Source organism: Mucor mucedo, assembly GCF_025094135.1.
Source record: "Mucor mucedo strain NRRL 3635 chromosome Unknown EV154scaffold_62, whole genome shotgun sequence".
Classification (NCBI taxonomy): Eukaryota; Fungi; Mucoromycota; class Mucoromycetes; order Mucorales; family Mucoraceae; genus Mucor; species Mucor mucedo.
This window is the reverse complement of record NW_026252346.1, coordinates 190,531-206,982: the sequence shown is the minus strand read 5'-3', so window position 1 is coordinate 206,982 and position 16,452 is coordinate 190,531. Positions and strand designations below refer to the sequence as shown.

Here is a 16,452-nt window from a genome sequence, read left to right as displayed (position 1 = left end):
ACGTAAAATAATGTTGGTTGTGGGGGCATAGTGTTTACATGAGGCAGATGTTACTTTGGTGGAATGGACAGATCCGTTTTCGGAAATGGCAAATGCTAACTCATGAAAGGAACAACCAAATAGTTGACAGGATTTCAGGTCTTTTGACTGTAAGTCGGTATAGCCGATGAGTTGTGTTTCAATTTGTTCCATGGGGTCGAGTTTAGGTGGAAGAAAGTGCTGTTTCTTATTAGAGCGCAGTCAAAAATAAACAGTATGGGGAGGGGAGGGAAAAGCAAAAATAGTTTATTTATAACAGTAAAAAAAAAAAAAAAAAAAAAAAATTACTTTAATCTTCTAGGATCGTTTTGATAATCATCAAGGGCTTCGCCTTCTTCAGCGCTGGAATAACCCTTGGAAGTATGTCTCTGTTACATTGGAATTAATAAAATATCAGGAATGAATTATAAAAAGAGAGGGTTACCTTTCTTCTCTTCTTTGCTCTCTCTTCTTCACTATCGCTGCCATAATCCTTTCTACGACTACGTCTACTACCACGACGCTTTTCGTGTGATTCATCCTCTTCTTTAATCATACCTTCTTCTTCCTCTTTGATCATGCCTTCTTCCTCCTCGTCTTCATCCTCCTTTTTTTCCTATTAAAAAATCACACATTTAGTTTTATTTTACATTAAACAAAACAAATGGAATGGACATTTTACCTTAAGACGACACAAAAACTTTTCGAAGACTTCTTCTTTTAAAGCTTCTTCTTCAATATCTTTATATTCTTGCAATTCCTCGACACGGGGCTTGATAGACTCCCAAGTATCTTCTAATTGAACGGGAGGTTGTAAAGCGTGCTTCAAAGCATGTCTAAACATATCCAGCTTTTTTCTCATCTTCTTTTCTTGGCGACGTTTCTCATCCTTTAATCTTTGTGCGGCCTTGAATTGTAAATGTTCAAAAATGAAATTCAAGTTTTCCTGACTGATATCTGACTTGACTTTTTCATCCGCATCCAAAGCCGACATGTAATCCTCCAGGGCGGTTTCGGTATCCACTTCAAAATCTGCTTTTTTTAGGGCGGCATAGACAGTCTTTTTTTGGTGGTATAGTTGTTCATCCAAATCATCAATGACGTCCCAAAACATATCTAGAGGGGTTGAATCGGGAAGGCCCACTGCAGATATATAACGTGAATCATCCTTAATCAGCGGGTAAATATCTTTCCACAATGTACGTACGTTAATTTGATTATTAGATACTAATTCCTGCAATAAGTCCTTTAATGCCCAAAGTTAGTCAATCCAGAGTGTATTTTGCTATTGTTTTGTTTTTTACTGAATAAGAAAAAAAAAAAAAAACCTTACCCTGAACCCTTCTCTTGCCTTTCTTTCCTTTCTTCTCCGTTGAAAGATCTTTTTATTTATTTCGCTGATGGGTTCCTCCCAAAGAGATCTATTATATTCTTCAAAGACAGATAAGAAATCTAACATATCCATACCTTGAAACGCATCAGGATTTCTTCCTTCGGGCGTATTTTGATACAGATATTGGGCTTCTTTCCAAGAGGTTTTATATGTGATTTCCGGTATCGAGTGTAATAATTTGCTGAATTTTTCCATGCTTGCTTTACGTAAATCTCTTAAACGGTCCTTTTCTTCCCGTTGCATCGTTTGAATGTATTCATCGAAATAGATTTCACATTGCTTCTCGGATTGAATGTCTGTGAATGCCGGTAAATGACTGCAGGTTTTAAGGATGGTGCGGAATCGCGTGTAAGGTTTAATACCCGGTTGCTTTTGAAGCATGGCCATGAATAATGACTTTTGTCGCGCTTCACGTTGCTCTCGTTCCTCTCGCTCTCGCTTGGCCTCTGCATCGACAAAGGCATGGAAGGCGGATTTTCGTTCACCGATGGTCTTTAAAGCTTTGTATAAGGGTTTGGTGATAATAGCGCGTTGTGCTTGTTCCCAACTCCAATCTGATTTTACACCCTATTTTTGGATATTGTAAATACATCTATAAACATGAGATTTTGTAAGATTATACACTTACAGTTTCCTTAAGTAGGCCAAAAAAGGCTTCTTCAGCAAGTTCTTTGGTGGCGTATTCGGGAAGAGGTTGAGTGAAAGTGGCAGACAAAGGTAAGACAGCGGGAGGAGCTCTCATCGATTCCTGTGCCATAGGAACTGCTGATGTCAATGCTTGACTATAATTTATGTAATGGATGAGTAAATGAATGAATCGAATTACGACTGGAAGATACTTTACATTTCAGCGGCAAGTTTCTTGGCCTTTTCCAGTTGCTCTACAGAACTAAAGTTGATATAAGGGAGGAATAAATAGTTTATAAGACATACCTTTTAAATCAGCAGGAATCTCCCACACGGTTTCCTTTGTTTTGATATTGCTATAATATTTCTTGCCTTCGGGTGTAGTATATTCTTTCCATGAAGAGCCCTTTAAAATCTTTTCTTCGGGCGTCAATAAATCCTCGGGCTTCTCCCATGTACTTGCACGAGTCAAGTTGTTGTACCAGTATTTTCTTCCTTCAGGTGTTGTATGTTCCTTCCAAATGGTCTAAATAAAGTAAAGATGAGCATTTTTCAAAAGGTTTGGACAACGTTCAATTAGTTTTTATGTATATATACAGCAGGATCCAATGGAGGAGGTCTTTGCCATGATACGTTGGGTGAATTGAAAGGAGGACCTTGAGGTGAACCCATGACAGGTGATCCGCCATACTGTTTCAAAAAGGTATTAGCTGCATGTAGAATGTTTAGGCATGATTTACTTACGGGTGCTTGTGAAAAGTTTCCTTGTGGTGGTGGTCTATACATTAGGGCCTTTTTTTAAAAATAATAAAAAAATATGTGGAGAAAGAGAAAAAAAAACTTTGAAGCGGACTGCCCTCCCCTAGGATTCGTGTTCCGTACAGCGGCGTTTGATGTCAAAATGTACCACAATGCATTCTTAGTGTTAAAATGTAACTTTCATATTTTAAAACTGATTATCAAGCAAAAATGACTGAAATTTTTAGAATATAGGGTATTGCCTCTGTGAGTGATAATGATATTGTATATTCCATGCATAATTTATAACAAAAAACTCCCCAAACTCTAGGTTTTCGATAAAATGACGGATAAAACTCTCCGTTCAATGCAAAGAGAGAGAGTCTTTGACGGTGAAAAAAGTGTTGTCAATAACGTAGTAATGCAAATTTTTTAGTGAGTTAGATCCAATGAAAAGCAGGTAAAGTGTATAGGTGAAAGAGTATGAAAGGTATCTCTCGTAGGTACCGTGCAAAAAGTAATCATATACAGTTTTCACACTTTTAAATTCGGACAATGTTAGTTTTATTCAAACGAAAGAAAATTACTTTCATACATTGACCTACCTTTTTCAGACGAAATAAAATGGAGATTCAGACATAAATAAAATCAGTTTTCAGATAAGTTTGGAAGAGATAATTTGTTTACCTGCAGTTATCTTTAAGCTGTCACCGATGATGGTGCAGCAACCACACTGGATGTGGCGCTTTGTCTTTGAAAGACACTCGGAGACCCATTACCGTTCCAAATAGAGGTAACAATAGTAAACATATTTCTCGATGCTAAGACGTCTCGGTTCCAAAAGATAATACAATTGTTGCAGTTTAATATCTGATAGATTTTGTGACCACCACTTTTCAGACTTTCCAAGTTCTTTACAAGACAGACATTGCATGTCTAAAAAAAAGTGTTTTGTTATTAATACTTGTTCAAAATGACCATCTATTTATTTCACCTTGGAAGAGTCGTATTCGTCGATATCAAGCAGTAAAAATTCACCCAAAGTCTCGCCACTTTAGCTGTCTGTACAGCTTATTGACTACTCCATGCCTTAGACCTTTATATCGGTCAATCTATTTCCAATTATTACTATTGTCATTTTGTCTTTGTCCCTTCTTCGAATTTTTTTATAAAGCCCCTTAAAAGAATAGAGTGGTTGATGTTTCTAGAAAGAAATAAAAAGCAGTTTTACCTAGCCACTTATTTACATACATGACCTAAATAATTGTTTGACATCTTCGCTAACAAAGTCAATACAAAGCACAGTGACATTATCCAAAGATGAAACAGGTAGTTCTTCTCTACAAAAAGAAACTCCACGCGTATAACCATCGATATAGAAGCTTTTTACCCACATCTGATGAAAAAATCAAATTATTTAATTTTTAGATATATTTTCTTTTTCATGTTCCAAACAAAAGGATACATTAATAAAAAAAGAACGGCAAGAATGATGCGGGCATAGCCTACTAACTAAACCTACTAAACATCGAATACAAAACTGCCAAAAATCAAGGTATATCGAATGACAATGAAAGGCTATACCTTTGCTAATTGAATTCAACAAAGGCAAAACAACAAGTGTTGGCCAACTTAGCTAATTTTGCGCATGACCCCATCAATTATAACAGCCTTTGGGATTTTCAAGTAGCTTCTATATTCTTATGTAAGCTTTACATTATAGGATGCGAACTTGTGTTGATGAGTTATTATCTGGCCATAATCGATCCTGATCCTTTGCTTCAAGAATTTGGAATGGCTGGGTTAGCCAAAAATGTTTAGATAACAAATCATTGTCTAAATGACAAGCGCGACGTTACTCATTTTTTCCCTTGGACAATAGAGAAGCGACACCACTAATTCATTATATCAAAGGAGTCATTTAGAGATAATAAAGTTCGTTGTCTTGACGGAGCAAGCTCAAATAATTTTCTCGTAAACGCGATGACAACACTTACGCAACTTCTAACAGCCGAAAACTACACAGGTATATGAGTTACTTTTAATTGTTCTATACGTACCAACCAGTCCGAGAAAAAAATCTAGTGATATTGACGGATGAATTAAGGGAAAGCTCACTGAACATAAAAATATATCAACGGTACAAACAAGCGGTTATCATGGCTGATGTATTTCTGCAGGATTATTATCACTTAGCTCGAAGGCCGTCTACCAAATTTTTTAAAAACATGGTCTTGAGCAACTAAATCGCCCTTAAATACCCTTTCATACAAAACGATATCCCAGCCACGAGGGCCACCAACATCTTGAAAGTAGGCATCGGCCGATTGCTTTATTTTATCAAACACACCATATTTGGAAACCGATTCTTGCTATAGACTTTGTTGGATGGATGTTGCATTTTCTTCATCCCAGTAGGCCAAAATGATATGGTTTAATTTTTTTCAAGCGCAATAAAACCACCTGTTTACATTTTCCTGCAATCGTGGTCATCGCTTCTCTGTATTCTTCAGTCGAGGTGATTGGCAATAGCAAATGAACCGGGAGGTTTGTTTTTCCATCATGGATAAACAAAGGCTTACATACTTGAGGAGCCACGATGAATCGCGTGGTTTTTAAAACTGTATTCATCTCATTTTTGATCTCTTAACTATCTTCGACTTTGAAAACCCTTACCATGGTGATGTGACAGCCATATTTATCAGCATTCCATCCTCGCGTCGCTTCTGTCTCTTTCAAAAAGAATCCACTTGTTCTTTGAACTATGAACTTGGTTCAAGATAAATGATTAGTTCCGTTGTCATTTTAAATAAAAATGGGAAGACTTCAAAAAGAATGGGCACGCGAAAATATAATAGCCCAAAAATCTGAGTTTGTAAGTGTTGCTTATAAAAAATGCATTTCCAAGTTGGCAATCATCTTAATTGATGCAGGTCCATAGAAAATGGATTAAGAACTGGTTTCCGTAATGCCAATGACATCAATGAATTGAATCAGACAAATATAATCGCTGTATATCAGATCTGTGAATGGCTCACTTTAACCCTTTTATGATCCTTGCCTAAAAAGAAAGCTGTATGCAACGGAATTTTAATTTTTAGTTACTGCGCACTTTTTGCATATAAATACGCCAATTGTTTTTTTGGCGTAAAAATTCTTTTTTCTTCTTCTTTTTTCCTTTGAAGAAAGCGACACAAGAAGTAACCAAACCCCTCCGTTGCCGAATTCAGTGTACCTCCCCTTCGATACATACATATATATAGGTGAATATATAGGTGGGTGAATGTTTGGTCCGGACGTTCGACTCATTCACTTCGGTTCTGCGCGGTTGTATTTCTGAGCGAGACTACCATATCTCAAACAACGTCCAACACTCATATCGTGTGATTCCCAGTATTCGGTTATTTTCCTCGGGGGTCCGTCCCAGCACGGTAGAAAAGTCTCGGAGCAGTTCCGTCGCTTCCTGGTCCTCCCTTTTTACTAAAACAACCCTATGTTTTTTCGTGGCAGCTTTGGTCTGTTGCAGTAGAGTTTAGTCGATTATTTCTTGGACTGAAAAGGCTTCCTTTTCTTTCCCCTCTTTGACACGTCTACCACCCCTAATACACCATCCCCTTCTATTCTCTACGGAAGCGTATATTGGCAAACCTCCTCGTGGTGCTTCTGGAAACACTCTTCATGAGTGGCTAATTGCCAAAGTGTCTTTTATTTTTTAATTAATAAAGTCGTCATTCCTCATTAAACATTACTTTGTCTTCAGTCTTTTTAAAATAGTATTAATTGATATACAAGTCTTGTCTACCGTGGGTAAGAGTTGGTTACTACGCCAATATGGCGATTAACATTTATGCTAAAGGATCTACATTATGAGTAAGGCGATGAGGACTTCCTCTATTAAACTCATGACCCATTGCAAGCCTTCTCTTTTATCATTCAAGTCTCTCTTTGTAAAAACTTGTAGTCCTTTAAACGATTTAAACATAACTGCAAGAGAGTAGTTTAATGGTTCTCTATAAAAACCCAAAAGAGCTTGTACAGAACCAGTTTTATTACCCATTAGCCAGCTCACTAATTCCGACATAAGCAGAAAAAGGTTTCCTCTGAAATGCCGTTTCAGTTGTCAATGTTACTCGCTTTGTAAAAAAACCTCTTTGCTTTGTAACCATGGCTACTCATTATGATCTTCTTCACCTAAAAGTACCGTCACTTATTGATCGACACTGCTGTATTTGGTAGAAGAAACACAATTCTTTGGCTTAACGATCGTGTCCTTAAAGGTTGCTCCACAGTGTCCTCATCGTCGTCTTCAAGTTGCAAAAGCTTATTCTTTACAATCAACTAACTCTGTATCTCCTTAACACGCTAGTCGGAAATATGCCTAATTATTTTTAAAATGTAAGGGTAATGAATAAGTGCTGTTTATAAGGGTATACTCAGTAACACATAGACTAGCTGAGTGATTTACGGATAGGCAGCCAATCAAAGTAATTGCACATGGAAAAGAGTTTGAACTTGTACTGTGTTAAAAAGCAGTAGATTGCACGGGTAAATAAAAATCAGTCAAGCAAGATTAAATCGTAATTTAATAGTGTTCAAAGAGAACATTTCATGGGAGTGAGAACAGTAAGGTCTGCCTTAGCTTTGGCTTCCGATATGTACTTTCCGCATTATAATCTTGTGCCAATACATGAATATTCTGCATGATTAACGTTACTTTTACGCATAATTGGTTCAAAGCGTTTGATAAACAATGTATGAGGTGGATGGCTTTAACAGCATACGATACAAAAGAGCTTGGTATCTACTTATGCATATAAATCATCAATTCGACAACGAACTTTAATTCTGAATCATGAAACGAAACATAGCAACCGGTATATAAATAAGAATGACTTAATTTATAGATGGTATACATATGTCACTCCAAACTTAAAGCAAACTTATACAGGAACAAACAAATTCAGCTGTTCCTGAATTAAATTGACAATATGCCCTTTCTCACGCAGTCTATTTTTTTATTGTTCACTGACATATCAATATGTCAAGGAAAGAAACTTCTCATTCACAAGGTATCATTGTCTTTTGTGGTTATTCAATTGAAAAACCAAAAAAAAGGCGTAACCAAGGGGAGAGGTCAATCAGATATATAGTAGCCCTCACTGTCTTACCATGCCGTCAAAGAAGTTAGATGATTCACTATAACCTTTTGTCCATACACTTTACTAGAAAAACCATAATAATATCGACACCGTGATTTCCTGCACTCAAATGACGTGGTCTTCATCAGCTGTCCTACTGTTTGCTGTTCCGCACTGTGTCATTACCGTTTCAGGTTATGTAGCTTTTTTTTTTTTTTTGTAAAGAAAATCCCCGTATTTTATTTTATTTTGGATATCTTTGCAAAAAAAAAAGAGAGATAGTTGACTTGAAGATGCTACGCGCCCTTAAGATACGAGAACTTAGGCTGGGTGTAACAATACACTGTTGATTGGGAGCTTATTTTATCAGGATTTTCCTTTTTTATATAATTTACCAAGCTCTCTTGGGCCGCTTGGCCGGAGAAAGAAATGACCTCACCCTCACGGATTAGGGAAATAAAAAAAATAAATAATTTTTGTTGTTGTTATCCCTTTTTCTTCTTTTTATCTCCAACCCTTTTTTATTTTATTTTTTATTATGCCAACATTATTCTCCCTTGCCAAGGTGGCTATTGTTGCCTCTTGTGTATTTGGTGTAAGCTTTGCGGAACCCGCCTTGTTTAACCAACAAGACGCTCTTGCTGATTTCGGAAGAGAGACCTGGTCTGACGTCCAACAAGTTTTCCAAACTTCTGCCGACAAACTCCACACAGCAACAGATAAATTAAAGGAAGTTTTGTCTCATGGAGCAGATACTTTTACCACTGCTTTCCATCATCCTGCTTTCCCTGAATACGCTCTCCGATACAAGAAACCTTCCCTCTGTGATCCTGATGTGAAACAAGTAAGGGCCGCTCATTTTAATGCAAAACTCTTTTTTTTTACTCACGCATTAAAATAGATTTCTGGTTACTTGGATGTTGGAGCTGATAAGCATTTCTTCTTTTGGTTCTTTGAATCTAGACATAAACCCTCCAAGGATCCCGTCGTCCTTTGGTTAAACGGTGGACCTGGTTGTTCTTCCTTGACTGGTCTCTTTATGGAACTTGGGTAAATGAAAATATCACACGGAAAAAAAGTGATTTTATGCTAATCATGCTTTTTAAATTACTACGCATAGTCCTTGTACTGTTAATATGGAAGGTACTGATACCGAAATCAATGACTTTTCTTGGAACGATAAGGCCAACGTCATCTTTTTGGATCAACCCTTAAATGTTGGTTACTCTTACGGTAGTGGTGGTGCTTCTAACACCGATGCTGCTGCCAAGGATGTCTATGCTTTCCTTCAACTCTTCTTTAAGGAATTCCCTAAATATGCCGACCTTGATTTCCACATTTCCGGTGAATCTTGTAAGTTGGGTTGTTCTTTTCGTGTAATGCGGAAGCAGTAAAAAAAGAAAGAAATCTCCGCTCAGGGAGATGGTTTTGAACTACAGTGATTGACACTTTCTCCTAAATATTAGATGCCGGACATTATATCCCTGCTATTGCTGGTGTTATTAACCGCAACAACCAAGGCAAATTCAACTCTGTTGAACTTTACAAGAAGAAGCATACCTTGGCCGATGTGAACTTAAAGACTTTATTGATTGGTAATGGTTTAACCGATCCTTTAATTCAATACAAGTACTACTCCAAGATGGCCTGTGAGAACTCTTACGGACCCGTTTTGGATGACGCCACCTGTGCACAAATGGATGCTAATTTCCCCGCTTGTGAAAGATTGATCCAAAACTGTTATGATAGCCAAAACGTCTTCTCTTGTCTTCCTGCTGCCATGAAATGTAACAAGGATCAAATCTCACCTTATCAACAAACCGGTATGAACCCTTATGATGTACGTGAAAAGTGTAAGGGAGGTAATCTCTGTTACGAAATCTTGGGCAGTGTTCAAAAGTACTTGAATTTGCCCGAAGTGAAGGAAGAAGTAGGCGCTAATGTGGATAAATATGAATCTTGTAACATGCAAATCAATTTCAGATTCCAAATGGCTGGTGATTGGATGCGTCCTTATGTCAATGAAGTACCCGAACTTCTTGAAGATGGTGTCAAGATTTTGATTTATGCTGGTGATGCTGATTATATCTGTAACTGGATGGGTAACAAGGCTTGGACTCTTGAATTGCCTTGGTCTGGTCAAGAAGAATTCGCCGCTGCTAACGATACTGAATGGTACTCCGATATCAAGGGTAAAAACGCTGGTGAACTTCGTAGAACCGAAGACGGAAGATTTGCTTTCTTGCGTGTCTTTGGTGCTGGTCACATGGTCCCTTATGATCAACCTGAAGCTGGTCTCGATATGTTGCAACAATGGATTCGTGGTGAACTTTATTAAATCATCTATATACATACATATATATATATTTTTTTGGGAAATAAACACACTGTATAAAAACTACGTATGTCTTGTTTTACTCATGGAGCTTGGTTTATTAAGGATTGTCAATAAAAGAAAGACTACGCTTCTTTAATCTCCTCCACAAACTCTTCTATTTTTTCTGCAGCGGTTGGCTGTAATACAGTAGGCTCATTCTTTTTGACGTCCTCCTTGTCATTTTCTTTCCACATATTTGGGACCTTAATCTTTACAAATGTTGGATAGACCAACTTATCAATGTAAACGTTTCTCAATTTGGTTTGTATCAAGTCTCTTAATTTGGGAATATCCTCAAGCTTGGTTCTGGATCCAATTAATGACTCTACTTTCAGATCCAATACAAAATCAGAGTGTGAGGAGATGGCAATGTAACGTTCTAATGGTATTTCTGGTTTGGTTGTGGTAGCAGGTGGACTGATCAATTCAATTGTTAACTACAAGAAGGTAATGGTTAGATCACACCATTTCAATCCATCTTATATTCACATACCGTCCCTGAAAATCGAACGACGGATAGCACCAAAGATATTGGAAGAGCAGCAAATGCTTGTTTTGGCCAATTCAATATTAATTGTGTTTCTATCCCCAAAGTCACTTGATCATTGTACTCGAAATCAATCTCTGCTCGCATGGACCCTATTTCGTCAGATCTTCTGATTCTCGCATTGTTGAAGATCGGAAATTCCTCCCCCAGGTTTAATTCAGTCACATGAATAGGGCCCAAGAAGTTGGGTTTCACCCCTCCATTCAATATATCATCCACAGCCAATACAAGTCGATCATTGATTTTGGCATCTTCTCGGTACTGAAGAATCGCTTGCGCTAATAACACGTTTAACCAATCAGTACTTTCAGGTGGATGGTGCATCATATCGTAGTATGTTTTCGATGTAATGTGGTCATTGGGTAAGGGTATTGCTGCATTAATTCGAGAAGGTGGCGTGCTAGATAATCGGGAAGGGATATAACGCTGATTTATTATATAAACAACACGTAAGCTTTTTCTCACTCTATCATCCATACCACCACCTATATATTTTATCTTACCTTTTTTACGCCTTTGACATCCTCTGTAAATAGATATTTTAAAACAAGTATGACCACAATCACCACTGAACATTGTCCGAGTACGAATCCTTTCAAAAATGACATGGTACTGCTTCTCGCACACGTAATCGTTGTAAGTTGTGTTTTCACCAGATCAAGAATCTGTAGTGCATTGACAGTTTCTGGATGCACCGTTTCCATTTTCTAATAATGTGCTTTATTACCCCTAATGTTTCTATAACGTAAAGAGAGAAAATAAAAAATAAAAAAATAAAAAATTCAAAAAATTATTACAGCGGGGTACATTGAACAGCCGCTTCTGAGGGAGCCTAACGGCTTTTAATTGTTAGCTGCTTAACTTTTCTTTTCATGCATTCTATTCATCTCATGTAGTTTGAAAAATAAATACATTACAGCTGGAATAAGATGACCGTCTTTCTAAGTTGTTCTTTGAATTGAACTTGGCCTTACATAGTATCTCCAGACAAACGATTTCTGAGATGGATGTGGTACTACTTACTTTTTGATAAAATGCTTGTATATTAGCTTTATCAATCATTCAACAAATGTCTCTACTTTTTATCTTTTCAGGTCAGGATAGAAGGTAAATAAAACGATATATAAAGTCGGGGGTTGTACCATGAGAAATCATTAGATCAATCACCAATGTTTCTTTCATAAAAGCCATTTGTGGGTAAATTTTATTTTAACAGCGATGTATCTACACTTATAAAGCGTGATGATTCTTTCATAATTTTTTAACTAACTTGTATCTTTCGAATTTTGTCAGTTACCTTGTGCACATTATATTGTTTATCAGCGCTTCAGAAGCAGCATGTAGTATTATCGAAATGTATTTTATGAAATCGACTATTATCTCAAAGCTCACCCTAAAAAAAAGAAGGTAACAATATGTCACGTATCCAAATAGACGCAGACTTTTTTTAGAATCATAAATGTAGTATCTTGTTACTACTTTGGCTACAATACAGGATTATAATTGCTACATGTATATTTAACTGCTACGCCATCCGTTAATGTGTATGTATTAGCCAAAAGCATGAAAAAATGTCATGGATACGATCTCCCATGCAGGAATTGAAAGAGCTTATAACTTGGATTTTCATTGTGAGTAGGTACATCCCTATCGGACCAGTGTAATAAAACCTTCCTCAGCTCAAAATAGACTGACGCATTCGGTCTGTTTTTTTTGGTTTTATACCAAAAAATGATTTGCATGAACCTACTTTTCATACTCCGGGCAACATTTGGGTGTATATCCTAACTTTCCTTTCTATTGATGATTGTCTATTCTGGGTTGATATGAACAGCGACCTTTTGATCATGCTGATACGTAGTTAGTTACTTTTTAGCAGAAAAATAAAAGAGTATTTAACAGTTCCGTCATACTATTAAACAGTTATTAAGCTCATAACGCTGTAAATTAAGGTGTAATGAATACCATCACTAAAAGAAATGTTTTTGTGGATGATGTACAATAAGAATGGTAAAAGCTTTGTAATTTTGTAATTCTGTACCTCCATTTTGATATTTTTAGTTTGATGAACAGCAGCATTATTTCAAAATACATCTTTGCATGACTGTCTCACCAAGAATCACATATAGTTTTGTAACGACTCTATCCAAATATCACTTGTCAACTTCTTTACCTCTTGATCTATTTTATATTCATGCAACACCATCCATGTTTTGATATTCTAAAAACCTGTAATTTGAACCGAAGCATTTAAAAAAACTACTCTCAGAGGTGTATACGTTATTACCAGACGTATAACATGAATAGCCTTGCTAAAAACATACACGCAGTAGCCTTTACTTTTTAGCTGCTTAATTTTCCATCCAATACAACAGCTAGGAGCAATCTGATTGGCTTAAAAAGTGCTTGCGTCAGCGGTGTATGAACCTGGGTATAAAGTTTCCCCAGATTTTTTTTTCTCTTTTTCTCCTTAATAGTGATTCTATGGGTAGTCTTCCGTATTGATTAAATCAATTGAGAATTGCAATGCCTCACTTCGGTAAGGTTATTGTACATTCTCACACTACGAACCCACCAGTAACACGATTTCTTTCTTTTTATTTATAAAAAAAAAGTCTTCGTGGATTGAGGGGAATGAGGGAAGATGGACGACGTATACTGTGAAGGTTCCCGAAGCCCCTTAGTAGTTTAAGTCAACGACTTTTCCTTTCCTTGTGTTGGGTAACAGGTACTGGTGCCTCACTTGCTTTTACCGTGAAAGGAGGGGTTCGTTTGACTGCCTGTTATGAACGGGTTCTGCCCACTAGATTTTCTACGGACAAGAACATGTATTTTTGTCAATAATAAAGAGTGCAAACAAGAAAGCACAAGATCTTGTTTATAAGTCGCTATTATTAATGCCAACTTTACTGTTCTTAAAAGGTGCGTGCAAACACCTCATATTTTTTTTGGGACCAGACGTGCTTTCACCTTCTCGTGGTTGTTTGTCCTGTTAATCATTGTAGCTTTTACTAAAAAGTTACCTTGAGAACTAAGAGAAGCACACCTTTCTTTTTTTAAATAAATAAATAAAGCTGTTCAAATAAAGTATAAAGTAATAGGCTCCAAGTTATAATAGAATGCTTGATTCACCCGTCAAATTCCGTTACAGACATTCATTGCTCAAGAAGCTGGTTCTAAAAAGAAGTGCCTTTTTCTTTTGAAGAGAAGCATGATTACAATGTGCTCTCTAAACACACAATCTGTTTATTTATAAAGTTTTTTTATTTCTTTTGTTCTTCGTTCCAAAAGTCTTCATTAGGATGATTCCCGAAGATGTCAGGTTTCGTAGCTTTTGTTGGGATACTGGAAGCTGACAATTAGTTCTGGGTAACATCACCTTCCCCACTCGGTATATGGAGCTAACGGTCTGGGGGGATACTTGACGAGCAGCTGAAGGTGAATTCAACCTCACTTTTTACGGTAAGGAGCATATGTCAGACGCCCTAGCTTGAGAGCTGGAGTTGCCTTGGTGTATCAAAGCAACATTCCACTTACCGGTCGCGCACTCCTGGGTTTGTAAGAAACGGGTCCGTCTTCGGTTTAGTCGGTCATTGGTTTGAAAAGAAGTAAAGCTCTGGGGATGGAACGTTCACAAATTGAGAACATGATGTTTCGACCTCCTCTTAGGGATTTACAAGAGTTTTTTTTTAAGAGCCATCAAAACTAAAAAAAAAAAAAAAAAAAAAAGCGGGCGAGTGCGCACGGAGACTGACTTCCTCGCAGTTGCACTTAAGCAGAAACTGGCTAGTGAGTCTCCTTTTTTCATAATATTAAAAATCCCAGTGTCTTCTAAATGTTGTGTACGATAAAGACAATGTTGAAGACGAGATATGAGTTCTAAAGAGTTGAAATTATAATTGACAAAGATGGGCCAAATCGCGTATACTATAGCTCCCATTATTTGAGCGAAGGACCATTTGTTTGTGTTTGTTCAGATTTAAGTTTAAATATTAAATCTGTGAGATGTTTTCAAAGAAGAATATATTTATAAAGGCAGAAGAAACCAATATTGTTTCGGATTCGAAAGATGTCTCTCTTTCGCCGTCATTTTTAATTCCAATATGCACACCCATTTTGGTGTATCAAGAGTATAAACAGTATTTATTGAAGTAGGTTTTTATTAAAGGAAAAAAAATGATAATAATGTTGCGCAATCTATACAAGAATGAAATATGCAGAATGTTCTAATTTTTGCTGTTATAAGCAGGGTAGTCCGTGTATCCCTCAGGTCCATCAGTGTAAAAGGTAGTTCTATCATACTTTGTAAGTTCCCAACCATTTAAGAGACGTGCAGGAAGATCAGGGTTGGAAATAAAAGCACGACCAAACGAAATCAAATTGCCGGTACTTTCAGCAATATCAAAAGCTTCTTGTCGACTTGTAGAAAATCCACTGGAAGAAATAAATGGTCCTTTCCAAATTTGACGGTAGGCATCCAGACCATGTGCGGGAGCAACATAATTGTCCGTCTTGTTGATATTGGCACGCGCTTGAATAAAGTGAAGGTACGATAAATCTGGGTATTTGGCTTGGATTTGACTCGTAAGGTAACTCCATGTTTCAACCACAGTATCATCTTGCATATCTTGCCAATCTTCACCAGGTGAGAATCGAATAGCGGTACGCTCTACACCCACAGCTTCAACAACTGCATCAAGTACCTCCAGTGAGAATCGGGCTCTGTTGGGAATACTTCCTCCGTACATATCCGTACGCTTATTACTGGACGTATTAATAAACTGATCTAAAAGATATCCATTGGCACTATGAATTTCAACACCATCAAATCCAGCTTCAATGGCATTCAATGCGGCTTGACGATATTGCTCTACAATCACCTTGATCTCGGGAATTTCAAGTGCACGAGGAAATCCATAATCACCTCCTGTCAAGTTTTTACCGGTGACAATAGGAATATCCGATGCAGACACAGGGGGCTCAAAGTTAGGATTGAGATAATCAGCACCGGCACGACCGATATGCCAGAGTTGCAAGAACATGGTAGCTTTCTTGGCATGAACAGCAGCAGTGACTTTCTTCCAGCCTTCAATTTGATCTTGAGTGTAAATACCAGGCGCTTTCAAGTATCCGCCAGCCATACGATCAATAAATGTAGCTTCACTGATCAAAAGACCGCCTTCGGTTGCTCTTTGTGTGTAGTATTCCACTTGAAGATCAGTTGGTACAGCATCTAATGTAGCTCTGAAACGGGTTAATGGAGCAAGTACAACACGGTGTTGAAGTTGATGTTTTCCAACTTTGATGGGCGAGAAAAGTGCTTGAGGAACTGTTGCAGAAGGCATGGTTGAATTGATTTGTTTAAAATTGATGATAGATAGTAATTTTTTAAATAATAACATTTTGGAAATATGCGCCACCTTATATACATGGATTTTTTTAAAGTTTTCATTTATGTCCATGTAAACAATGCTGAATAATTGTAGAGGGTGAATAATCAGAACCCTGGGTTCCAAAAAAAATAGCGTAATGTTAGGATTATGCACCGATTTGTAATTCCATTGTTACCGAGATTCTGAAAACCCTATTTTTTTTTTTAAAGTTAACTATACTT

The 16,452-nt window shown here is 37.2% G+C and overlaps 5 protein-coding genes across 5 annotated transcripts; 1 reads left to right on the top strand and 4 right to left on the bottom strand.

The window, feature by feature from the left end:
* Nucleotides 1-323: 323 nt before the first annotated feature.
* On the bottom strand, nt 324-2,168 carry EV154DRAFT_538647 (uncharacterized protein; the record flags this gene model as incomplete). Its single annotated transcript, XM_051604295.1, has 5 exons — nt 324-407; nt 464-634; nt 701-1,264; nt 1,352-1,978; nt 2,040-2,168. 5 exons carry the CDS (start codon nt 2,166-2,168, stop codon nt 324-326), a joined length of 1,575 nt encoding a protein of 524 aa, XP_051456385.1.
* A 1,307-nt stretch (nt 2,169-3,475) lies between these two features.
* Nucleotides 3,476-4,901, bottom strand: EV154DRAFT_482682 (uncharacterized protein; the record flags this gene model as incomplete). Its single annotated transcript, XM_051598514.1, has 5 exons — nt 3,476-3,712; nt 4,050-4,172; nt 4,493-4,574; nt 4,774-4,794; nt 4,837-4,901. 5 exons carry the CDS (start codon nt 4,899-4,901, stop codon nt 3,476-3,478), a joined length of 528 nt encoding a protein of 175 aa, XP_051456384.1.
* A 3,521-nt stretch (nt 4,902-8,422) lies between these two features.
* Nucleotides 8,423-10,319, top strand: EV154DRAFT_512972 (Alpha/Beta hydrolase protein). The gene is made up of 4 exons (XM_051601979.1): nt 8,423-8,758; nt 8,816-8,964; nt 9,035-9,267; nt 9,381-10,319. The coding sequence occupies exons 1-4, from the start codon at nt 8,453-8,455 to the stop codon at nt 10,250-10,252; spliced, it is 1,560 nt and encodes a 519-aa protein (XP_051456383.1). The 5' UTR covers nt 8,423-8,452; the 3' UTR covers nt 10,253-10,319.
* Nucleotides 10,320-11,684, bottom strand: EV154DRAFT_512969 (uncharacterized protein). Its single transcript, XM_051601978.1, has 3 exons — nt 11,342-11,684; nt 10,785-11,264; nt 10,320-10,728 (listed from the first exon to the last, which is right to left on the bottom strand). Exons 1-3 carry the CDS (start codon nt 11,540-11,542, stop codon nt 10,375-10,377), a joined length of 1,035 nt encoding a protein of 344 aa, XP_051456382.1. The 5' UTR covers nt 11,543-11,684; the 3' UTR covers nt 10,320-10,374.
* A 3,380-nt stretch (nt 11,685-15,064) lies between these two features.
* On the bottom strand, nt 15,065-16,215 carry EV154DRAFT_544315 (uncharacterized protein; the record flags this gene model as incomplete). Its single annotated transcript, XM_051604592.1, has 1 exon — nt 15,065-16,215. Exon 1 carries the CDS (start codon nt 16,181-16,183, stop codon nt 15,065-15,067), a length of 1,119 nt encoding a protein of 372 aa, XP_051456381.1. The 5' UTR covers nt 16,184-16,215.
* Between the last annotated feature and the right edge of the window lie 237 nt (nt 16,216-16,452).

Coding starts and splice junctions, on each gene's coding strand:
- EV154DRAFT_512972 (XM_051601979.1), top strand. CDS start 8,453: ATGCCAACATTATTCTCCCTTGCCAAGGTGGCTATTGTTGCCTCTTGT. Junction 8,759..8,815: donor GTGATCCTGATGTGAAACAA/GTAAGGGCCGCT, acceptor GCATTAAAATAG/ATTTCTGGTTACTTGGATGT. Junction 9,268..9,380: donor CCACATTTCCGGTGAATCTT/GTAAGTTGGGTT, acceptor CCTAAATATTAG/ATGCCGGACATTATATCCCT.
- EV154DRAFT_512969 (XM_051601978.1), bottom strand. CDS start 11,542: ATGGAAACGGTGCATCCAGAAACTGTCAATGCACTACAGATTCTTGAT. Junction 11,265..11,341: donor ATGTCAAAGGCGTAAAAAAG/GTAAGATAAAAT, acceptor ATAATAAATCAG/CGTTATATCCCTTCCCGATT. Junction 10,729..10,784: donor TCGTTCGATTTTCAGGGACG/GTATGTGAATAT, acceptor ACCTTCTTGTAG/TTAACAATTGAATTGATCAG.